Raw genomic sequence first — 26,321 nt, 5'->3', positions numbered from 1 at the left:
TTTCCGCTTTCCCTCGCAGTATTTCCCAATCTCGTTTCTGTTTTTCTCTCGTATTTTACTGTAGTTGATTCCTGAGGCGCACGAAGGGAAAATAAAAACCGCCATCGGCTATCTGTTCGTTTTATCAGGTCTGCCAGCGAAGCTATTACTTACGCGTTTCCAGCGGTACCTTTTATTTCGGCTTTCGTTTTCTCACCACGGTAGTCGTATTACACGTTTCGCAATTGCTCGATGCAATTCTCACATGTACTTAGCGAATACTCTTCTTCTGTTGCCAGTGCACCATATTCCCCTTTGCATAAGGCTAATCTTCTCGAGCGAGTCTACCATTGATCTGTTTCTTTCGATATTCCGAGGAGAAGTAAACATTCAGCGTTCTTCGTTGTAAGAAGATCGTTCGTTGAATTTCAATCCATCCTCCAGACTTTAACAGGATCTTTCTTGATAATCATTACAAGACATATATTAGCTTATTTTGCGCACTAAATAGTTTAGCTTGTATCTTCGGTTAAAAACATCCTTCGAGATATAATTTTTTATAAAAACTAGGTCAAGAGAGTACATAATAACTGTAAATTTTAAAGGCTCAATTGTGCAATATTAATTCAAAATTGTGTATTATGTTTAAAAAAATATAATTTTCAATAGATATGTTTTAGAAAAATATAAATTTCAATTTTCCATATATAAAAATAAATGAATATTATTAAATCATTGTAGTCATGTATAAAAATAAATGAACGTTATTAAATCACTGAAAATTTTGTATCTTTTAATTTGTTAACAACAAATTCTTATCATAATAATTCTTTACTTCTAAGAGTTGTTTAGGAAAATGAATGAATTATAAAATCAAAATTTAAATAATAGGGCTCTCGAAATTAAAAATATAATAATAAAATATACGGGCAATGAGAGCGTTAATACAGCGCGGAAATTGGTGTGCAAATTATATAACAAAAAATTCGAGTGATATTCACATAATATATTGATCTACCATGAGTGTCGATACAATTTTCTTGAACATTTCGGTTTTTCTTCAAACTATCTTCAGCAAGTTGTGAATAATTTTCGTCGATGTCTTAATAACATACAGTCCGCAAATATTGGAAAGATATTCTACGTGAGACCGAGGATGAGCATATCTCTTCTGAATGAATTATGAAAAATCTATTATATGTCTAATAATTTTCATACTTTTGTATACATTATATTATACTTTATTTAAGACATTTCTGAGATTTTTTCCATTTTTTTTAAATGAAAATCGTGTAATTGCTAATAATTATTGAATTATAATAATATCTCTTTCGTCTTTATAATAAAACTTAATGTATAAAATATTTGCTCTTTTTTCATGTACATTGCACATTTACATAAGTTTTTTTTGTGTAAATTGCTTACATCACACACATCTTTTTGGTGCGTGATCAATATTCTACTTAATTTGATAATCCGTATTACAATTCAATCTGACTATCTTTTGACAGGCACTATCAAATCTGTTTGCTGTTGCATTATATGCATCCATTAGGGTAATTCATGAGCCGCGTTTGTGGCAAGACTAAATCTTGTGTTTAAGCTACCTAGGAAATCAAGTATTAGACAGGAAATCAAGTACGACGTGAATACGCCAATCGCCGATAATGCGCTCACAAGGATTACTATTCTAAAATAATTCACACATTAAGCTGTTACATGTAAAACATTGGATTTGGCGAGTAAACAATACACTGTGAGGCACATACTTTGATATAACAAATATCACATAACAAAATAATATCAAATGACACAAACTTTCCTCTTCTCAATATATCAAATAACGTTTAAATAAAATCGTTTCTATACAAAAATACAGAATTTAATTTTCCAAATTATAGCGTATTCAAGTTACAGCAGAGCTCGGCACACAATGCCGGTTCCGATTAATTACAAATATCCGATTTCAATCGCTAATTTTAAAGATACCCATCGGTATTCCGAATCGCAAGTGAAACAATGATAAATGCATTCCTTAAATTATCTACCGGAATGGTTTCACGTTTCTCAACAAAGAAATTTGATCAATCATTCCTTCGACATTCGTAAATAGGAGATTTATCGACTCTTTTTCCTATCAAAGGTGATGTATATCACTTTATTGAAAAAAAGTACTTTTATCTCTCAATAAAATTTCGCCTTCGAATATGGTGAGACGTTAGAGAAACTTGCCTGGCATATTCATCTCTTGCTTGATCTCTTTACTTGATATGAGAAGGTACAACTGCAGTTTGTGCTATTCTCTCTCTTATACCCCTATCCATAATTTTATTTCTTTACTTCTCTCTCTCTCTCTCTTTCTCGATCAAAACTTTCGTTAATGCGACGGGCAGGAACACGGAAATAACGATTGATTATTGATAAGATGCCGCGCCGTGAGGAAGGTGACTCCAGGGATTTTCATAACCGCGCTGCTTAGTACGAACTTGTCGACGGGATAAGTTACAACAAAATTTAGCGTGAATCTAGCGAGATTCACCGCATCTTTTAATAGTCTTATATCAAAGTTCATACAAGTGATAAAAAGATATCTTTTTTCTTATTTGTTATAATTAAATCTCTTTTAAATTCCACTTTATCACAAATTACTAAATATATGTATGCATATCAAGAAGTGGATAGGTTAACAAAAGATGTTCATCTATTCATGGTCTGATAGTTAGGTAACGAATCCTCATACACGCGACTAATTCCGTATACTTATGAGATCGAATTCCACGTTCCTCTTCTCTCTGCTCTCATTCTTCTCTCTCGCTTTCTCTCTCCTCACTTTGGCAAACTTCCGTACAATAACCACATTACACATTCGCCATAGTACTGTAACAACCAAACCAGCGCTTCGCGGCATATTAAATTTCTTCATTAACTATGTATTGTACTTTTCCGATTATAGGACTCATTATAATTATAAGGGTAATTATATATTATTACCGAAGCATTTAAATTCACTTATAATAGAAGGATAGAATCGTGACGATTTTGTCTTGTTGAATAATAAAAGCATTTGATAGCAGGAAAATAGCTCATAACGCACTTTACAGTTGAATATCGATGACCGATATAAATTCAATAATATTTAATTTATCTTTCAAGCTTTAACACACACACATACTTGCGGACTTTTGAATAAAAACTAACGCTACTGAATATGTGTGCAACAAAAATTTATGAAGTACTAAATAAATTGAAAAATAAATCAATATTAAAATGCGATCGAAGCTGGATCTTTAATGCTTAAATAATTCAATCTTAAATTACTAAATATACTATATATGTGCCTGCATATATACCATATTCGTAATCTTTCGAACTGCGCCGAATTTTTTTCCGGACAATATAAACCTCGGTAGTCTAATGGCTTAGGATGCTCGTACGGAATACAAGAGATTCGGGTTCGACTCCCGGTCGAGGTAATATTTTTCGCAATAAATTTAATTATAGTTTTTCAGCATACATCTTTATAATATGATGCTTGATTGAGCATTAAAATTATTAAAATTACTTATCAATTTAAATCGTGAGTTTACTACAGTAGTTTAATTGCGTTTATATAGTCCGGAAAAGAATTCGGCGCACAGTTCGAAAAACTATAAATATGGTATATATATGCGAGTACATATATAGTATATTTAGTAATTCAAGATTGCATTATTTAAACATTATAGATCCAGCTTCGACCGTTATAGCCATTTTAATATTGATTGTGTTCTCACATAAAACAGTCCAAAATAATATTGAAAAATAAATTTCACTCGGTAAACAAAAATGAAATATGTTTTTACATCTCACAAGTATAACAATAATTGAAACCTGTTTAAAGTAATAAATATATAGGATTTTGACATCGTTAACAGATAAGAGTATGTTTCATTGCAGTAAAAACAAATATCTGAAAAAATAATATTTCTCACATTCACGTTATTTAATTCTAAATCGATTAAAGTTTCTATTCTATTTTTGTGTCAAATGTATACCAATCTTTTTTAAACATTAGATAACAACATATTTCGAGAAAAATATAATAATACTGACAATGCATATGAAACTGTGTGCACAATAGTTTCGCAGTTGTGAAAGAAAGACGTATCACATAAAGAATATTAACGTGACTGCTCTGAATGAATGCAATCGCACTCGCTCCGCAGTGCGTTACTACTTAATGAAAAGCATTGAAAACTGCTAACAAATATTGCAGAAAAATCAGGGATAAAATAAATTTTCATAATACCGTATCACATTGTGAAATATATATTAAAATTGTGTAAATCGCGAAAAAAATATTTTGGGCAGATTTTGCTTCTTTCTTCGAACATAAGCCACTGTCAAATCCACCATCTCTAAATTTCTCTTCATGTCGAGCGAATTTTCCTTCCCTCTCCTATCTCTGAGATTAAAATAAATATTCTCTCATGATATCGCCGCGCGAGTTACTTTACTAATTATGTTACAAAGGGATTACCGTTGAAGTCCTAAAAAGAAGTTATATGACCGTCTGCCTTTACCAGCTTTCTCAGAGTCAGAGTCACCCTTTCTGCTCCTTCTCTCCTTCCTACTGCAAAACTTAATTTACTATTTCTTACTATCTAACTTTTTTGTCAGCTGAACATCTTTCGGTCGGTTTTCGTGTCGTTTGGCGAACAAACCGTAACAAGTCGTGCCAGTGATACCTGCGTTCTACAGAATATACTAGACAGGGTAAATTGTACTATTACACACCAAACTTTTTATTGCAAGTTTGTTTGTAATGATACGTACGAATATTTAACCGTCTTTTCCACGCCGCGACTTTACTAGTACTATGAATGTCATTTTTGCCTTGTTCCTGCGGGACAAGCGTGTCGCTCATCACAGAATAAATCCGAGATCGTTAATAGTGATATACATCGCTCTTTGCACACAGTTTTACACAACAAAAATGTTGGATCCATAAATTCAATCTCGTAAATTATAATTGCAGAATAGATGCAAAAGAATACACAACAAAAAAAATTAAGAATCTTTCAAGAGATTAATATTCAACGATAAAAGGGCGAGCCTTATATATTTTTCGTTGATGAGAAATATATTAAAACATTATTTGTTTCGAGATTACGTCGCGTTTATGCGAACAATAGCAATTAAAGAGAGAGAGGGGGGATGGTTATTTTTTAATTAGCGAATACTGTAGAATAAAATATGCAATGGCCGATTATCTATATTTTATAGTTCGAATTTATTACATTCGAGAATATTATACAAACACTTACTAGCTCTTAAAAATATTTTTTATAAGGATAAAATATTTATTTATTTTGATGAATATATTATACAAAGTATGTATCTCATACAGTTATAAAGTTCTGAATAAATAATTTTATTCTTAACAAAGAAATGCATTTTTGATAGTTCGATTATATCTCAAGATAATTCTTCGTTCTATTATAGTTATGCATATTTTCACGATCATCGAAGCATTACCGTCTTTCCACCAACTATTCCCATCTTGCTGGGGTAGATCGTACGTACTTGTCAAACCTCTTAGACACCTTATGTCACACCATTCATATGCGGTTGACCATCGCTTGAGGCGACACGAAGGAAGGCGTCGACTTAACGACGTGCAAGTGTGACGTGAGAAACTCAAATTGCTTTTCTGATCTCCTTTTCTTATTCTTTCTCTCTTTTTCTGTCTTTTTCTCTCTCATTCCTTTTTTCTCTCTAGTTGCTTATACGCCTAACGGTGACATGCTGGCATGCAAAAGGCACGGTGAAATAGCGATCGACTGTCGATGAGTGTGAAACACTGCGCGTCGTCGTCGTATGAGCAACGTTATAGGATTGGTTTCGAAGGGAGTTCGCTTGCGCGATGGAACTTAAGGATTGCGGTTCAAACTGTCTGCAAAGTTAGGAGGCACCTTAACACATACATTCTCTCTCTCTTTCTCTCTGTATCCCAGAGATGTGGCTTCACAGGACGCCGTTGCCATCATCCTCCAGCCTCCGTTTAGCTTCCCTCAGGTTACTCCCTCGTGGATTCTTCCATCGGCAACCTTCTCGGTTGCTTTAGTAGTCTTAGGATATCGGTAGAGAATGGCAAAAGTATCAGACTATCAGCTGAGAAAAAAAGCGATATTCACTTACGTGCTTCCGTCAGCCACTAAATCGTGTTAAATCGAGCCACGGGAAATGAGACAAGCGGAGGAGCGTGGGTTCCTGGAGCACCATCTTTGACATAATGCGGTAGTCACGCGATAGAATGTGTTAGCACGAAAATATTTACTCGAAAATAGCTGCTCCTCTCGACAGTTATATTTATGACAATCCTTCGTTTAATTTATTTAATATATGGTATTACGCTAAGCGGAATAGAAAATATTTTTTAATTATTTTTATATAATTTTATATAATTATATAACAATATAAAACATTTTTTCTCGGGATTGCAAGGATATAAGTACTAATGCATATACATATAAATAAATCTAAACATGAATTTTGTGTAGATTCGCGTAACAAAATATTCTTTTATACGACTGTGCTATAGTCTGAATGTCGGCGACTTTAATTTCTGCATTAAAGCCGCAATGAGTGCAGGGTGTACGAGCGATCAACGTTATCCGGCGACAAATCGGGTCACCCGAGGAAGTCGGATAGGAGAAAAAGGGCTACATTCGTAAAGAGGCTTAGCGACGATAAGTTGGCGCCGCCGCAGCACTTTGCAACATCGAGGGATACATTCCCCTCGTTGCTCTTTACCACGGGACCACTCTGTAACAGAGTTCGGCGGTATTCAAACGTCGAGTGGTACCTCGCCGACGTTTTATGTGTCTCTATATGTCTGTCTCATTGATCCCTAGGTAATACGGCGTGATGGATTTGCAGTGAGAAAAGCGAGAGGATGGATGAGGAGGCCGCGCGAGAGCTTTGAAGCTCTCGTAAAGAATTAGGAACACAGAAAAGAACGAGACACGTAAATTTACAGTGATGTTTCAGAGTCGAATAAAAATGCTACCGGGAAATAAGACCGAGATATGCAGATGATAAAAGTGTGCGGAGAGAAAAGAGTTGGCGGATGATATGCGGTGGAATTAGAAAAGTACACGATACAGAGAGGAGAAACCATATGAGTAACACCCTCGCGCTCGGCAGGGATCGATACATGATTTCCGTACCTTCATCCGTTCGCGAAGTAACGAACAATCGGTTCCGCGGTGAGAGAGTACGAATCGAAGAATTGGAGAATTTGTTACTTCTCCAGACGCCACACAAAGCGGATCCGATAGGATTGTGGTGGAGCGGAGGAATTGGTGTTCGCGCGAGTAACCTAACACCGGATCGAAAGAGAGAAAGTAACACACGAAGTGATGGAGGAAAGTTTCTTTGTGGTAACTAGATCTTAAACGAATTATTGCGCCTTAGAAAAAATATTCTCTAATCAACGAACTTTAGTTGTTACTTTACTTACGTAAACATGACAGAAAGAAATTGCGCTTTAATATCTTCATCTACGAAAAGTAATATGAGATGTACATTATATACAATTCTTTTCTCTTTATTGCTAAATGTTAATCTCTTAAAATAGCTTGTCAGATTGGCAAAAGGCTTCAATGATAATCACCAGTCACATACACAAGATAACAACTCGTGCAATTATTTTTAAAATTGACATGAATTTCTCTTCATGACGAATTTATCCATGAGAATTGAATTCTCGAGTCGGACAATCTGTTAATTCATGACTCGTGATTGCATCTTAATACCACTTCCAATACTATGGATGGATCGTTTTCCAAGATATATGCGCCAGTGATGATACTCGCGACGACGACAGAGGTGATGCTGGACAGAGAGCGCATAAGTAAATGAGAAAGAGAGAGGGAGAGGGAGAAAACGCTCGACAGACGTTGAGTTACGCGCTAAAAGCGGAACCAACACAGGAAGCTCATTAAGTTGCACCCCGCGGGCTGGGAGCACACACAGAGATACAGCAGGTGCCCCTTTTCATTACCGCACATCTATCCCATCCGCTTGCACCCGTTTTTGGCTACCTGTCTCACTCGATTCTCTTCTGTTATCTATCGTGCCACGCGACGTATTCTTCATATACATTATTATGTTGCTGTTAGGCATCATTGGTAAAAAAAAAAAAAAATTATGAAAAGCACCCAAGGCCCAACATTGAATTCTTTTGCGATGTAGCAGTACGTTTCTTTCTGTGTACTTCCCTGTACTTCATTTTTGCGAACACGCGATCATTACCATGCAAAAACTCATTCAACAACATAGAAGAAAAAATTCGAAAAATAAAATTAATAATTAGGAATTAAAAATTTAGCTAATTTTTATTTTATGATTATTTACATTATATTAAAAGTTATATTTAGTATTATAATATATAAATTTTGCAGGGCAAATATTTGATTTTATTGCTGCGAAAATATTAATTCTACTGATTTTTAAAACATTGAGTATTATTGAATAACGAACAATTAAATAATAAATAATTAAGTAATATATGAAGTATTTAATATATCATTATATGAGAGAGTAATGTTATTATATAGCGAAAATCAATTGGTTATTATATGTAATAATAATTTGTCAATGTCAAAATAATATAAAAAATTCACAAGACTTTCCGTAGGTGTACGCTAAAGTAATTATAGTATAAGAGATACGTCATGTAAATAAAATTCATGGATATGATACGTCTGCGAGTTACTCTATCCCGATTTGTTTAATGTTCGATGAAAATCAGGGAAGGAACCACCTCGCGCTGATACGAACATCCAAGGGAGAGATCCGCTTTCGCGGATCGTCTATCCCGAATAAATATCGATCCATTTAGGCTGGAGTACCCGTTAGTTCGTCACGGGATAACTGAATCGGTTTGTACGAAGGGAGAGATTACCTCGGTTTTAACGAAAGGACGAGAGAGAAAGGGATTTGCGTATGGCAGAATGATGGCGGGCAGGGGAAGAGCATATACTCTGTTTTCGAAGTGTGCTGCAAATCGTCGTAACGATTTCATGTTTTGTCCGGAATGTACGAGCGAGATGGGCGAAGCTCCGAGTTATATTACGAGAGTTATTCTATTTGTTAGCGTTGGTAATAGCAAATGCGCGGTAGATACGATCCCATTAAGCGTTTCGCAACGTTTCGAAAGACGAATTGGCGTTACAGTCAAAAGCATACGAGTGAGGAGGAGGAGGAGGAGGAGGGTAGCGCAGGAGAGACAGATGCAATTCGATCTACGCGAGCGAATTCGTGATTGGGAATGAATGGCACAAGCTAGTTACGCCGGACTGAATTAAAATAAATCCGCGCCGTATTACCGTCCGTTAATTTTTTCGACTCTCGTTTGGCAGCCTGGGATACCGATTAAATGTATTCCGCTTTGTGTACCGCTCGTGCAACATTATAACGTTCCATCCTTCTTTCCAGATGCAATCGCGCTAATTACGTTATGGTGATAATAAGAAACATCACGCGATACAATTTTAATTAGCACGAAGATGTTTCAAGCATATTACTCGGGCGGGAGTACGCCGTTCTTAATGTGCACGCCTAATCCAAATGAATTACGTTGCAGATATTAAATCTTGCCTCTAAACCTGAAGCGATTCTGCAAAAGCCGCTGAGACTTTAGACGGATAAACTATACACATTCTCGTGAGTTCTCTCAAAAATATAAATTCTAACTTGGTGTCGTAATGATATGTATTACTCATTGCCAATGAATAAGAAAAAATATCACGATAAAATTCCGAGCATGATGTTATTGTATATCTGACGTGGAATTAGTTTTTACTCTTGTTTCATTGGTCATTTTGTTATTCTGTCAGATATACTGACAACGCGATACGATGCGGTAACACCGATAATAATTTCAATTGTCACAGTAGCGTTATCGTGATAACACCGAAGCCACCTGATGCTACGTTGAAATTACACGTATCAGATAGTCAAAGTATTTTATATGGCGTATTTATGAATGCGGATGTAGCGTTTGTGTTGTATCGCACCTACTCCGAATTTATTGTATCACACATAAACGTTTTTCACAATTTTGCAAGTATATTAATACTACAAACATATACACGAAATTCTGCACAAAATTGGAGTTCTCTACAAGAAGTTAATAGCGTGTCAATTAAATAATAATTTTACATCTAAAATCATAAGTTAAAAGTAATTAAACGGGATAAACATTAATTAGAAAATTAATATGATGAGAGAATGGCTCGACTGATAAATTTCTTGTAAAGAAACGCTCTATAATAGCGTATGAACGATATGCTATTTATGGAAGTAGCGTGAAAAACCTTGCGAATCATGCGGTGGTTACGGTGTCGCTCGCCAACGTATTTCAAAGATAAATAGTTGACAGAAAAGATTTATGCGAGGCAGTTGCTCTACTGCTCAGGAAATAGACTTCATCCACGCCTTTTTGCAAATTCCCTTCGATGTTCCTAGCTTCTTTTACATTCTGAATTTCAGTGTATGACATTATCGAGAGATTTATTTGTTTTCTACAATATATAATTTTTTATTAAATATATTTTAATTTTCTGTCACGATTACAATTGTCGAAAAATGTCAATTGCAATATTGAACATTTTATAAAATCACGATGTGAGTGATTTCATTATAATGTAAAAATTAACACTCTTATGGCCCGATCTGTATATTCGTTGTGTAGTTTAATGCTAACGACTCAGTTTTACTTTGATATCTGTTGCATATCGAATATGCGATCGGTGTTAATAAAGGGATTATATACATATATATAGTGTCAAACAGTCGCATTCAACATTTAAATGACGCGAATGAGGGACCATTCAATACGCGTTTCGACACTTTGGACTATGGTATAATATAAGCGAAGATCAAAGCGTTATTTATACATGCCCCGCTAATGTCTCAAAATATGTTGCACGTGCAGCGGCGAACGATTTTCATTTACATAAAGTGCAAGTCTATCGGTCAATAGCGTGGCACGTTTGATACGAGGACAGTGTTATGCAATTTATATAATGCAAAAGAAAAAGAAAAAAGGTACGAGAGATAGAGACGATCCGTAATTCTTCGCGTGATATTTTCTGCGGACGTGAAAGTCGAGTGCGCGACACATTTCAAAAATGCATCGCGTAAGAATGACGCAAAAATTAATTCAATTTAATACAATTTAATTAGAACCATTAAAAAAATTCAGCGTCTTATAATGAAATTATAGCATTAAAAGTTATGCATTTTCACGCGTTTAATTTCCAGCGAAATTAAATCATAGCGCCGTACAGACGAAAGTGCCTTTATCGGAATATTCTTCATGTTTGATTCTTGTCGGTTTAACAAAGGAGATATGCGGAGGTGTGTGTATATATGGGATGCGAAGGGGTAAAATAACTTTTACATTTCCAATTGCAGACGTGCGTGAGGCTGGAAAGATCGCAGGGAGGGAAGAGTTACGATACGAAGGAGAACAGTCGCGGTAATTACTGCCGTTCGTTTCGGCACGACGAATGTTTCCGTGCTTCCATGCTCAATGGTTCATCGGTATCGGGAGATGAAACCAATAACATAGATCTACCGGTGAACGGTATCATCAGTCAGTCCGCCCGCCGGCACCGCGAGTGCGCGGCATGTTTATTACGAGGCGCGGCGCGGGCGCGTTCGCGCGTCGACGGAACAAATGCCTTCACCGAGAACGGAAAGCCACTCTACCCCGAAACCAGTCCATTTACCCCTGTCCTTCACTTTCGTCACTTCCTCACCCACCTGCATTTTCGTGTGCGCCTGCCTGCCGCTTGCGAAATGTACACGGAATGAACCGCGAAGGGAGGTCAATGTTTCAGCGCTTGGAAGTCTCTTTCCGAAGGAAATTATTCGTAACTGACATTTAAACACAGGAGGTTAAATTCTGAAAATGCATTGCTTGAAAGAAACCACAAGATATATGTATATGTAACTTAACCGCATTTCCAAATTGTTAAATGCTGGGGGATATCGGATAAATATTAAGGATGTTTTATACATTTTTTCAAAATAACAAAATATTATGAAAAAATTATATATTATTCTAAATCACGTTTAAAAATAATACCACAAATTTAGTGACGGTTTACTATTTGGATCATAAGTTATTTTAATGAATAGTAATACTTTTTCAATCTATGCTCCAATAAAAGTATATGGAAATGTATTATATAAAATAAATGACAAAGATTTCAAATTTTTTAATATAAGTACATTATGTATTAAAGATTATTTACATAGAGTCATATTTCGATGCATGAACGAGTTGTCCAGTAAATAAACAAAATATTTATTTGTTCTATATTTTTGTAACTAATCAGTAGATTGCAATGAAACTTTGCATAAATTATTTTGAATATTTAAAGTACTTATAAAAGAAAAATATAAATTTTTTTATCATTTTTAAAATTTTAATTTTTAACAATAAAAATAATAATAAATAAAATGAATAAACTACAAAGATGTGTTATTAAACAAAAATATAGTTTTATTCACACAACTGTCATATGTATATAATTTATTTAAAGTGTAAATATTAAACATACTCCCAAATTTAATTTTCTTTGCAGGGACTGTACGTCTAATACAGCTTTAAACATATTATTGCAAGTATATCAAAATTTATAAAACGCTATTACTAATTACTAGATAATTATTATAAAGACAGTAAAGGTATTTTATTTTTTTATTTATATTATTTTATATATCTGACTTATTGTTAATGATCTCGAAAGGATGAAAGATTATTATGTCAAAATTTGACATCTTTTTTTCTTATGCTATTAATTTATTCATAACATATTTTGTTTATCTTGGAAAATATATTCGTAGACATTCATATGCACTCATGAGTATATATGTATAAAGCTCGACAGGAACGTGGCAAGAATGTTGCAAGGAGACTGGAGAAAAGTAATGCAGCCTAATTCCAATCCTTCAAAAAGCTCGGATCGTACATGTATAGGTGCATATAAAATTCTATATCATTTTTACGTGCTTGCATAGGAATGTGACAAATCCTCCAATGCGTTGTTACCATTTTTGTGATCTCCATTCAGGGGAAAATTTTCAAGCATATTTCCGATAAAATGCAATAACGCGTGTCTACCCGCGTATGTTTAAACGCGTGTATTTCAGCAATTTATCTATCGAAAATTGATGCGAAAATCCTCAACGATAAAAAAAACATCCGATCAGTGCTTGAAAAAATACGAATTTAAAGATTTATGTTCATTTAAATATTCATTTAGAATGTTTAGATTATACAAAATCGAAAATTTGAACAAATTGAGCATCGTTAATAGTTGTTATTAACACCACTCAAAAAAATTCAGTTTTGAATATCATCACAGTCACTTGTGATGAGCATAATGTTCCGTATTCATTGAATTTGACATATTAATAAATTCTCGTATACGAGAGTAATTCATGCACTTATAATTAGTACGTGCCATTTAATATATTTCTAAAATCGCATTTGTAAAATGCAAACATTGTAAACGTGATTTCTATCATCTAAATAAGATAATTGCGCGATAAATGCAAATTTTAAAAACGATTTGGATATATCGGAGAATAATTTTTGCGCGTGTCCACTTTGTGTAAACTTGGGATTAAATCGTCGGAAAAGTATTACTAATTTCAACTCTTGCTAAATTCCAGTGTGCTTATTGAAATTTTCTTAACAATATTTCTCAACTCTTCATTATCTTTTTACGACATTGCGTTTTTATAATCGCATTGAAAATAATTTTAATTTCAATTACTTTCTCAAACGGCAAATCTGTTATGTGCGGAAATAGAATTACAATTTACGTAGAATCATTCTTTTCTGAGATTGCGGTCTGCTATTATATTATACACATTTTATACGTGTAATATATTTAAGCAATATTAACTAATGTTATAATGTTTAAATATTATACATGTGTAACAATAAATTGCAATCTCAAGTGAAAAATGTGATTCTGTGAAAAACATAATTCTACATTTTCATTTTTTCTATTTATGCATAATATTATACATCGTCATAAATATCGAAAAATATTTTTATTTTACTATAACTCTTGTTATGTGAAAGCATAATTTATTTTATTAATCAAATTTCATGTTATTATATGTATATGTATACCTATTAAAGAAAAAAATGTCCCGCAATTCTCGTTCACTGTTAGTATTTCTGTAACTTGAATTTCAACTGGGTTTGAAAAAGTATACAGTATCAGTCAAATTTTAATTTAAGAAATACAAGCGTTTTTAACGCCCGGAAAGATACACGGAAAAAAGTACTGAGAAAAATGTCTGATTGGATTAATTAAAATTCTAGTTGAAAATAGACAAATCAGAATTTTTTGGTTTCGACTATTCTAGTTAGATAACCGGAATTTTGATGTAATCAGAATCTTTTGGTTCGTCCATTTCAATCAGACATTTTTCTCAGTCAGCATAACATTTCGTTAATTTGCACAAAAACATGTTATAGCTGCATACCTGTTGGATGAACAAACGGATTATTTTATCCTGGCACCAAGTTTTATTTATTAAGAATTTTTGCGAGACGTGTTTCCTGTCCCTAACTCTATACATTTATATCTTGACACACACAACTTCCATCTCTCTCGAAGAATTTTTCAGTTTTCTACCTTCGGTAGAGAGTGCTTTTCTCCCCTGCTTCAGAAGTTAAACAAACGGTTTATATAAAGTATCGATACGTAGCCAAACACATACTTCCAACGAAGTTCCATTGACGGTATAAGCAATTTGTTTTGTCGAGCGGAACTTGCCGATACCGATATATATGAGCTGAGTTCTCTGCAAAATGCTGCTGTGGCTTGGACATGCTTCTTCCAACAATAAAGTGGCCAAAGATGTACAACACCCTGCTGCATTGTAGCGCATTTTCATTCAGATCTATTACAGTGTAGAAATGTGCCGTGTAGCAGGTGAGGCAATTTAAAGCGTCGCACCGCAGTTATGCGAAAAATATAAATGTAATAAATGACAAGCAATTTCTCGCTTATAAGAAAAGTTCTAAAAAAAACATCAGTTTGGAGAAAATCGCGCGGTACATTTACGTCGCAGAGTTTCACGAAATTTATTAAATAATATGAACGTTATCGCGTGAATCTTCTTTTTTCATATCGAGGAAGTAACGCAAGCTATTTCCTGTATATGTCACTAATCGGTCGCACATCTCTCGTGCGAGCGTAAGAAGAAAACCTAGTACGTGTGCGGGCAATCCAGAAAATGGTGTTCTGATCGCATACCGGAAAATAAGATATCTGTTCTATGTGCATACAAAGGGAACGACACTTTCTATGCATGGAAAAATGGACAGAATCTTATTTCCATTTTCCAGCGCACCTATATCCACGTTGCAGAGTAAGTATACTCGCGAGAGATTCACTTGAGGGAACTCGCGCAGGTCTCAGATTTGCGTGCGATCTTAATCAATGTGACACAACAATCTGATGATACAGAAATGTTCCCTAAAATCTTAAACGACTTTATGATTGGTGATTTATTTCATTCGTATCGTCTATTCTGTAAACAACACTAACCTCTGAATAATTCTAATAGTATTTTTCATTGGCAGAACTGGTGCGCACTAAAGCTGTTGTGCACTAATCTAATCTATGTAACAGTGAGATATCTCAATTGATAAAATGCCCAATGTATATTTTATCAAACTGTGTACAACGGCTTTAAAGTGCACTGAGTGCGTACCAGTTCTGCCAATAAAAAATGCTATATTATTATTACACACGATTGAGTCATTCACGTCCTGCACGTTTCTTTAAAAACCTAAGAACATCAAATAATTAAAATTTCATAGAATCGTACATGTGAGAACACAACCAATAATTAGTTGTAACATTAATATATAATTTTTTTAAATGCACAATCTTACAAATATTTTTTAAAGATGGTAATGTAAGGTAATGTAAGAATCATTTAATAATTTTTGTATATTTGTTAAAGTGATGAAAATTAACCCGAGACACGAATGACCCATCGTGTGTAGTAAAGAACCGGAAAATCATAGTGTGTATTAATGCCTAGTTCAGACTGGAGCAAGTATCAAACAGCGGAGCAGTAATCAATCAACGAGGTGATATTTACAGTGACGTAAAAAATACCGCCTTGCTGGTTGGTTGCTGCTCTGCTGCTTGACGCTTGCTGCGTCCAGTCTGAACCAGGCATAAGTCCGGATCTATAATAGGTGTTTTAAGCTTTAAGCCGTAAGAAATTGACCAATTACCCTGGATCTACAATAGAGTTCTAAGCCTCAAGTCCTAAGAAATGGACGAATCATAATCGATTATTCTCCTCGAACTGTAATTGGTCAATTTCTTACGACTTAAGGCTTAAAACACCGATTGTAAATCCGGGGTTACAGTTGAATGCAAAGAAAATAATTGACTATGACTCGTCAATTCCTTATAGCTTAAGGCTTAAAAACCTATTGTAGATCCGGGCTAAGAGTTAAAGACGCGATAGACGAAAGGCGCTGTTTAATAATTCATGATCGCGTTGAACGGGGTACGACAAGTATTTTAGGGTAAGGTAATGTTACATATATACTCCTCGTCGGTTGGTACAACTCTCACCCTCATCCGCTTCCGTCTTTCCGTTTAGAAAGACGTGTGCTCGCGTTTCCTTTCTATCCCATCTTCCCTCGGTCTCGCAGTAATGCCCAAATTTTGAACATTAGTTTGCGAACCATTTAGCACAACTACTCGACGACCTCGTCTGTCTCTCTCTCTCTTTCTCTTTCGCTCTCTATCTGTGAAAGCAGTAGTTCGAATCACGCAGCCTCTGCATACATCGTACGCTCCCTCTCTCTCGCATATAGATTTAACCGCAACATTCTCGTTACCGACACGGCATAGTCATTGTGCATTAAGCCTGACGATGCGCCCCTCCCCCAGTTCCTTCCCGACGGATATGACAGCTTCACCAGGAGTAATTCCACCAAGAAATTAGACTTTCTTGCCACTCACGAGATCCGCTTGAATCCTAGGATGGGACAGTACACGAGATAGTACCTCCAGATAATTTTTAAACTTGCTATTTTGCGAATATATTTATATTTTTATAAAATATTTTGGAAAAAATAATACTTTTACTTCACTTTAAAGTAAAAAAAAATAAAAATATAATGTAATATATTATGAAATATGGTAACATAACTCGTCGCTTTGTGATTAACTGAGAATGGTAATTTAATTATATTTTTTATTGCATGCTATGCGTATTTAAAAGAGAAAAGTTTAATCATCTTTATATTAAATAAATCAAACAGTTTCACTTTTTTATGAAATAAATATGAGTGGTCCACTCAATTACTTCCGATGTTTTGCATATCAAAATATATTAAAATAATACGTGAATGGTTTCAGTTGTCTTCTCAAAGTCTCTCCGAGAAAGTGCCATTAAGTTTGCCGTGCACACAAATCAATTACACTAAGCGCTTCCTTTTCATTATCGTCCGCTTTTTTCAAGCCCGTTAAGTCGTTTATAATGTCTACGTAGCGGTCGTTTTACGCAACACTAAATCTAAATTTGCTTTTCTTAAAGGACGATTACTTTAGAATGCAGCGATAACAGAATTTGCGCCCAGAGAATTTTCCGATAACTAAATCAAGTAAATTTCTGAAGTAACGAAGTTAATGTTTAATTATAAATCAAATCTGTTCTGTCTCGTCTAACTGGACGTATCATTTGTGGCGAAACATATCCCTAATAGCACACTTTATCCTATTTATGTTTTTAGGATGTTCAAAGGATATATGGACGTTCTCTGGAGATCTGTGCTGTTAGGGATATACGACAAAAATGACATAATATTTAATTTAATGAAATAACGGGATCTGTCTTTAATCGATCGCTTGGTGGTCTATAACAGAGTTACATTAAAGTCTTGTGAAATAAAGTCTTAGAGAAATCTATTTGTAATAGTTACGTGTCGTCTAATTAGCCCTCGCAGTACAAGGATCGGCGAATTCAATTAGGTGTATCAAGCGCACAAAGTTGATTCTCGATGAAAACGACGAGAAACGATCCTTCTCTCTCGTAGAGAAGCAGCTTGTTTTAGATTGCGGATCACGACGACGACCTTTGCCATTGTCGTAATCAGTTATCCTTGTCAAGAGGTTCACACCCGCAATTTTAAGGGTACGTTCGGGGAGACTCTGTTAGCGTTGTTTGTATTGTTCTATCTTCATCGTTTATTAGACGTAAAACAAGAATAGAATAACACAAACAGCGCTAATAGCGTTTCTCCGAACGCATTTTAAGACTCTATTGCCGGAACTCGATCCACGTGTGCTTGATTTGATCCCAAATACAGTTCCCCGTGTCTCCCGCACGAGAAGCCGCGTCCGGCATCCGCGGCTTCCGAAGCTCCCCCGAGGTACCGGCAAATTAATCTGGAGCCGAAGTTCGGCAGTTTACTCGACTGCAAGACCCTCGTTCTCTTCCTCGTCCGTCGTTTCCCTCCGCGGTTTCGTCTTGCAGAACGCGATATTACTTGTGAAAACAATTGTAATAATGGAAGAGAGTGATATTATTCGATTGATACGAAGTGATTCTCGTTTCCAGATCAAGTTTTGCGTTAAATAAAATCACCAAGATATTTCTCTCGAATTTTCTAAGGGGGATCAAAAAGCTCCATTCAAAGACGGAACGAAATGCGCAAAAACATCGATGAGCGTTTTAACCGATAAAAGTTATTTCAAAACGCGTATGATATTTTAAGAATTGTCGTAACAATCGTAACGCTTACTTAGAGACTTAAGTTGTAGACGTAAATAACGCACAAGCTTTGGCGTATGACGTACAACTTATTGCCGTCTTGGAAATTGTGTTATACGCCAAAGCTTATGCGTTACTTACGTCTATAACTTAAGTCTCTAAGGCCTGTTACACAATAGATTCGCAATTCGTAAGCCGTAAGAAATTAATCAATCACAGTCGATTATTTTTTCATATTCAGCTGTGATTTACCAATTTCTTACGGCTTAAGAATTGCGACTCTATTATGTAACAGGCCTAAGTAAGCGTTACGATTGTTACGACAATTCTTGTGTTCAGATCCATATGGATTATGGAACATAATTTTTTAAACGACAAATTAATAAGGTTTGTTATAATCGTACACGAGTGAAAAACATCGTAAAACAAATACAAAAAAAAGTTAAATTTTACTATAGTTACAGTAAAAATCAACTTTTACCGACCATTTTCGTTCTGAATTAAAACGTCACGGCAAATGTTGTATATAAAAATTCTCATTACGCCTCACGTCCTAATTATTTCTAATATTTCAATCATAATTCAAGTTACGAGTATTTTCAATGCGATATTTGCATGATAAGTAAAACACGAGGGGGTAACTACTTAATGTAATCGTGGGACAGAGTCCTCGAAATCATTATAAAATTCATACGAAATCTCTATGTATAATCCGATAATTACATATGTAACCACAAGAAATCATTGTATAATATTAAATAAAATCGTATATTTTATCAAATGATTTCATATGTAGTGAAAAAAATTATTTGTGACCAGATGAAATCATGAAATCATGTAATCTTTGGGACAATATTTCAGCTAGTGGTTACCCCCTCGGTAAAATACTATATCCTTTTAAACTAGTAATAAAAAATTCATCAATAATTGATTGTGTAATCAACGTTAAAATGGTGGTTCGATCACTTGACTTGAGATTTGAATCGTCATAAACGCTAAACTTCAGACACTTCAATGTTCAAAAGTAGCGATGTAATGTCCAATTAATCTGATCGAAAAGTTTTCATGTTGCAGCTGGCGACTAAAATAACGATTTTAATGAAAATGATTCAATACAACTTGATTAGCATTCTGAAAGATTATGCAGCATTTATAGTAGCCCGTCGTTCCTTTATTACGTTCTCTGCACGGTTTTCGAAAATGGCGCCCGCTTTCGCCGGCCGTTGAAGGGAAACTTGTACAAATTATAAATATGTAGATGGACTTAAAATGACATACTGAAACTTCGCGAAGAGCGACCACCAGAGATTAAAAAGCGATCGCGCGTTCCTCCGACGAAGCGTTCAGGAATATGTAATGTTAGACCGAACTTGGCGCGAAGTGGGAAACGCAAGGATTTTAAGACTGTTAAAAAGTTCCTGACTTGTGACTTACCGCGGGCAAACGCGCGACGAGGTTCAACAGCGCAGCGGGTCGGCGATGAACGCTGCAACGTTCCTCGAAGACATAACTGTTGCTTCCCGCAGGTAGTGCCGGACGTCGAATGGAATGGAATATATAACGCTCGGTCGTTCGCGCGTTCCGCTCCGAACCGTACCGGCAGATAGACTGTGCGCGACTGTGCGTCCGCCACTCTCGTGATCTCCCTTTTATAGGTCGTCGCCTCCGCGTCCACTCAAACGTCGACACTCGCTACTTGACGGCTAACGTCACTCTGTTACGATGGATCCTGCGCGCGTTTTTTAGATGTGTACAACAAATTTTGAACTAACGAGATATATAAAATAATGATTTAAGGATGTTTTATACATATTTTCAAAACGATAACAAAATTATGAAAAAATTACAAATTATTCTAAATCACGTTAAAAATAAATGCGACAAATTTGGTGACGGTTTACTATCTGGATCATAAGTTATTTTTATAAATAGCAGTATCTTTTAAATCTGTGCTCTCTCTAATAAAAAATATATGGAAATGTATTATAAAATAAATCATATAAAAATCTCAATTTTTTAAATATAAATACATTATGTATTTAAGATTTACGTAGAGTTACATTGCGATACATGAACTAATTGTCCAGTAAATAAACAAAATATTTATTTGTTCTATATCTTTGTAATTAATCAGTGAATCGCAATGAAACTTTGCATAAATTATTTTGAATAATTAAAGTACTTATAAAAGAAAAATGTAATTTTTTTTATCATTTAAAAAAATTGTCATTTTTTTAATAATAAAAATAATAACAAATAAAATAAATAAACTACAAAAACGTATTATTAAACAAAAATATAATCTTATTCACACAACTTTCATATGTATATAGTTTATTTGAAGTGTAAATATTAAATCCCTACAAAGTTGCATAAAAGTTACAGCAACACTGCTGTAACATTGCAGCAACATTGCAGAGATTTTGCAGCGATATTGCTGCAAATTCTGTGCTGTATGGGAACATACTTCCAAATTTAATTTTCTTTGAAGAGATTGTACATGTGATATATCCTTAATATGATACTTGAATATAAAACATATATTTTCTCAAAATGTGTAAGCGTATTTATTTCAATTGAGATATTTTCTTCACACATGTATCGTTGTATTTTATATTAAAAATGTATATCTGAATTTATATAAATCTATAAAAAAAAGAATATTCCTACAAAAAAATTATAAATACAAAATTACGTTTGAACACGAATTAAATATTGCTGTAATAACGAGAAATTGTCGCGTTAATATTTATTAAGTATAACTATAAAGTTTGGTAAAAATTATAAACAAAGAATAAAATAAATCATGAAAAATATGTTTGCAATATGATACATCGCGTAACTATATCGCGTAACTATACGATACATTGCTAATACAAATGCATGATGTAGCTTTTATTTTAAAATTAAAAGAAAAATTACGATATGGACTTCCCATGAAAACAATTTATTAAAATTCATTCTTATTAAAATTTATTTGAATAAAAATATTATAAAATACATTGCGTGCCACGAAGTGCGTGCCCTTAAGGTAACTTCCTCTTCGTAGGTTCTTCGTGTACTCTAACAGGTAACGTGGAACGTGGGCCACACTTCCACACATTACCATCCTTGTCGAGTATACTCGCGCTTGCCGTGATTTGATATTGACCACCACTACCTGGGACAGTGTTTACACCAACCGTGCATGGGGGTATAATCGTAGATCCAGGTACTCCCAAGGACAGTAAAAATTCGCAAGCGAAGAAATCCCGATGAGGTGTTACTGTTTGCTGCAGTTCGTTCATATTGGAATCCTGTAAGCAAACATGCGCTTTATATTTAATATTATTTAATATATAATAATTAACATATTCTTTGTTAATAATTAATAGTTCACGAATGACTCTTTAATATTCATTTTAACAAACGTGCATAATATTATGCATGATATAAGATTATTTAATTTTTTATAATTAATACGATCATAATTTTGGACACTTCATTTACCTTTTGATCGGAATTTATTTTCGAAGGCGGCGTCGTTGAGATAGAAATGCACACAGCAGCGACGGAACGGAAAAGGGAAGCCCGTCGACCATGTCGCAATACTCCTTCGACTTTGAGCGCTAGTTGGCTACCTTGCGGCACAGATACGGGTTCACCGAGAACACGTGGTTGAGGTGACACAGACAGCTTAATACTAGTAGTCTGCAGAGTTTGAAAGAAATACCGCGGAATAGGCAATCTCATCGTTCCACCGGCAAGAAGCGTTACTTGCGACATCAAACAACTAACTCTCAAATGGCTGATTGCTCCATTTTTGCTTTCGCTACCAATACAGGATGGTGCTAAACGGCGCAACTCGGCGCAACAGCGAGCCAACTGTCGCATCTCCACGGAGTCACCAAAATGAAAATTCACAGAATCATTCTGTTGCTGGTACATAGAAATACTAGGCCCGCCGCTAACTCGTTCTACGCTATTTGCTAATAACCGACATATTTCTTGTAATCTGCACGAGATGAATCAAGGTAAATAGCCAAGAGAGCGTTTTTAAATTAACGATTAAATAAAAATTGCTCTGTATCTAAAAGGATACGCCCGAATATTCGCCAACGATTCCGGATCAGCATCAAAGGCTGATTGATATAACTTCTGGTAATTTTCCGCACAGTTTTTCAAATCTTGAGCTGATTTTCTTAACTGTAAAATTTATAATATACACACTAGTATATCACTGTAGTATATCAGTATACAGTATATACATACAGCTGTAGGTAGGTATTATAATTGAAATCACTTTACAATTATATTTATATGAATTATACCTGATGCGTAACGCGTCCGTATCTCTGGAGATCGTCTTTCGTCGCAATGACAACTGTGACAGCTATAGCAGGTGGTGGTGCGGTACATAAAGATCTAAAAATATAAATTTTGATTTCTGCAATTTCTTTTTCTTAATTACGTTTGCCATATTTTTTACTTACATGCAAGAATGTAACAATTGCGCCAAGGACTGTAAGAATTCACAACGTAATTTTGAATATTCGCTTGGAAACTGCAAACTGCGTAATGGAGTGCTAGCGGCTTTGAGAGACGCGCAAGCGCTTGCATAACGCGCTATCGCGCCATTCAGTTTTTCCACAATCTCAGCTTTATTCATATTATCTTCGCCTTCCGTTTTATTCCTTCATATATATATTGTTATGTTAGAAGAAGAACAAATAAGATAATTTATTATGATCTTGATAGCAGATAAAACGGAAAATACGTACATGAGACAGCATTCGGCTTTTGTAACTAATTCTAAACCGGACAGCCAAAAATGTAGCTGCTCCGATGCTACAGTTTCTTTTAGACCTTTAAATATTTCAGTAGCAATTGTATGATGACCGTATCTTGCTGCGCTGCGCGCAATACGATATTTTGCCCAACCATCCACGTTTCTCACGACGTCGTTTACTGCCTCTAAACATTCCGAATTCCATTCGTATCCTCCAGCCACCGTTTGGAATAATAATGTACAAAGCATTACCTTTTCAAATTAAAATAGAATCTCATGAAAATATCTATTTGTTAAGAAGCTAAATTCTCCTATATAAAGGAAACAATTCTTACATATATATTTATAAGCTTACCTTTGTATGTACATGAGATGTTTGTTTAAGCTTGACCAAAATATCGGGTAAAAGCGGAAGCAATGTATTCTCTCCTAAACTACCAATAGCACCTAAGGCTTCGCATAATGCGACCGTCTGCTTCTCATTCTGACTGTTTTCTGCACTGGCATTAATAAGAGTAGAACCAATAGCATCAACAAACGAAGCACAATGACTGGGCTGCGATTGACACAGTTTTACCGTTGAACGTAGGCATGCCTTCAACTGATGTAAATGTTTATCGTCCAAAACTAATAATACAATCAGAGATTCGAGACAGGAAATCACATCTTGTATACCATAAGCAGGCAATCCTTCTTGGTAACTGTTAACAAAATAATTCATATTAATTATCTATTCTACATATTCTAAGAGAAAAATTTTACATGTACATACCAATAACAGGCAACTCTAGAAAGTATAGTAATGGCTTTTACTGCGACAAACGGGTCAGGCGAATAACACGCATTTAAACATAATTGCAATAAGGGACTATTTTCTTCCATATTTGCATCGCACGTTACAGCATTTTGGCTAAGCACCTACATTTTGATAAACATGTGTAAATGCATATTGTAAAAGAAACTTTTACGACTGATATTACGTTATATCAATTTAACTGACCTCGATTACGTCTAAGGTACGGATGAGAAGATCTATATTTCCTGCACCATCTTGCAAAAGTGTTGTGGTACTCTCTAAATTATTAGATATCGATTATATCACTCGTACAAATATCAAATGGTAAATTATATCACACACATCAAATCATATACCAATTAAATTATTAAGAGCACCCTGTGGCCAAAGATGTGCTCCTCTTCTAGCCAAACTATGCAAAAGATGCAAGGCGTGACGTTTAACAGACAATCTTGGATCATCTTGCAAATAGCGCAATAATAATGCAACTTGTTGTGGCACATTTAACAATGTTGCAGAAGCAAGAGTACTTAGTGCACTCAGAGTGACTCTGACAAATTCCACTGCTGGATAACTCGCAAGAAGCTCCATACATAATTCATTTACCTTCAATAAAAATGCTTTTTAAAATCTATATATATATATATATATAAAGCTTATTAAATACACAAAATATTATATACCATTGATGCTGTAAAAGTATCGTGATGCATGTACTGTAGAATCGGTATAAGCTGCAACTTCATTGAAGCTGGAGTAGCTTGACCTCTGATCATATCAGAAATCTTACTGCACATTGAGACAGCAAATAATTTGGACTGTGCTGCAAACATTTGAGCAGCATATATTGCAGCTTCTACTTCAACTGAATCATGAGAATCTAAGGATCTTCTTATGCTGTGGTGCACCTGGCATAATAATTAATAACTTTATTATCTTCATAAGCTAGAAATTGTCTTATCTTTTACTCATTTGCTAAAGGTATTACTTGCTGTCTTTCAGGAATAATGCCAGCTACGCTGCCCAATGTACGCAAAGTAAGAGCTCTAGCAACTGGATCATTTGAATGTATAACACTATAAATACGTCTTACAAATTCATCTACATTCAAGATCTTATCAAGATGCTTTTCACTCTGCTGACACACTCTTAAAACCCATACTCGTAAGAAATTACTTCCTGTACGAAATACTTCGGCCAATTTCAATAGAGACGAGTTTATTAATATTGGGAAGGGATACTTCTCAAATAGTCGAGGAAAACGTACTATAGCTTCACATTGTTCCCCGGTCTTGGCAGAACGTAAACCTACAATCACACATACTTGAATCTAAAATGAATTCTTATGCAGTAAACAAACTATACACATATGTTTGCATTTATAATAAGATTATTTGTTAATATTTGTTTAGCATTTGAGATATTGTGCTGTAGATAGGTTAGAAAAATTAATGGTGCAAACAAACCTTTATCAAGCTCTATGAGAGCTGTATTTGCATCTTGCTCAGGTTCTCCAAGTCCAGTGTCGTTAAACGCATTCATTCTCATCCCAATCATAATTTTTACAATGTAAAATATGCGAAATGTCTAAAGAACTGTACTGTCATTCGTAACAACTTGTTACCTTGTTACATATAACCTATCTATTTAAAAAGTTGATCATTCCAAACACGATAGGAATAAATCTAAGCCATCACAAACAGTCCTACAAAAGAGAGAATTGTTGATTACGTAATTATTTAATCAACATTCGCAAACATTCGTTAAAAGTCTCGTTTCGTACTTTTCAACCGGCCCGCCATCACGAGGGCTTTAAACGCTTTAAACAATTCAAACTTACGTCTACTTCAGCCTACAGTAATTTCTATATTTATTTTTATCTTGTTAGAAAAATTTTTTAATAAAGGTTTTAATTTCTTTTCATGGAATTTTTCAACTACGATCTTT

At 34.8% G+C, this 26,321-nt stretch overlaps 2 protein-coding genes across 3 annotated transcripts in view; both read right to left on the bottom strand.

Moving 5' to 3' along the window:
• Positions 1-20,411, bottom strand: part of LOC108728115 (lachesin) — a 40,096-nt gene extending 19,685 nt beyond the window's left edge. For both annotated transcript variants that reach the window (XM_018456487.1, XM_018456488.1), the window contains exon 1: positions 20,245-20,411. The gene's annotated coding sequence lies outside the window, so the exon portion shown is untranslated. The remainder of the gene's footprint in view (positions 1-20,244) is intronic.
• A 1,409-nt stretch (positions 20,412-21,820) lies between these two features.
• On the bottom strand, positions 21,821-26,043 carry INTS7 (Integrator complex subunit 7). The gene is made up of 13 exons (XM_018456485.1): positions 25,841-26,043; positions 25,363-25,682; positions 25,058-25,282; positions 24,731-24,980; positions 24,579-24,652; positions 24,351-24,496; positions 23,934-24,279; positions 23,571-23,830; positions 23,283-23,483; positions 23,121-23,214; positions 22,892-22,995; positions 22,300-22,804; positions 21,821-22,106 (listed from the first exon to the last, which is right to left on the bottom strand). Exons 1-13 carry the CDS (start codon positions 25,929-25,931, stop codon positions 21,837-21,839), a joined length of 2,886 nt encoding a protein of 961 aa, XP_018311987.1. The 5' UTR covers positions 25,932-26,043; the 3' UTR covers positions 21,821-21,836.
• Between the last annotated feature and the right edge of the window lie 278 nt (positions 26,044-26,321).

This window comes from Mycetomoellerius zeteki, unplaced genomic scaffold, assembly GCF_001594055.1.
Source record: "Mycetomoellerius zeteki isolate Tzet28-1 unplaced genomic scaffold, Tzet1.0 scaffold58, whole genome shotgun sequence".
Taxonomy (NCBI): Eukaryota; Metazoa; Arthropoda; class Insecta; order Hymenoptera; family Formicidae; genus Mycetomoellerius; species Mycetomoellerius zeteki.
Note: the sequence above shows the minus strand (reverse complement) of the source record. Positions and strands in the feature narration are given on the sequence as shown.

Coding starts and splice junctions, on each gene's coding strand:
- INTS7 (XM_018456485.1), bottom strand. CDS start 25,931: ATGATTGGGATGAGAATGAATGCGTTTAACGACACTGGACTTGGAGAA. Junction 23,484..23,570: donor AAAGCCGAATGCTGTCTCAT/GTACGTATTTTC, acceptor ATATATATGAAG/GAATAAAACGGAAGGCGAAG. Junction 23,215..23,282: donor CAATTGTTACATTCTTGCAT/GTAAGTAAAAAA, acceptor TTATATTTTTAG/ATCTTTATGTACCGCACCAC.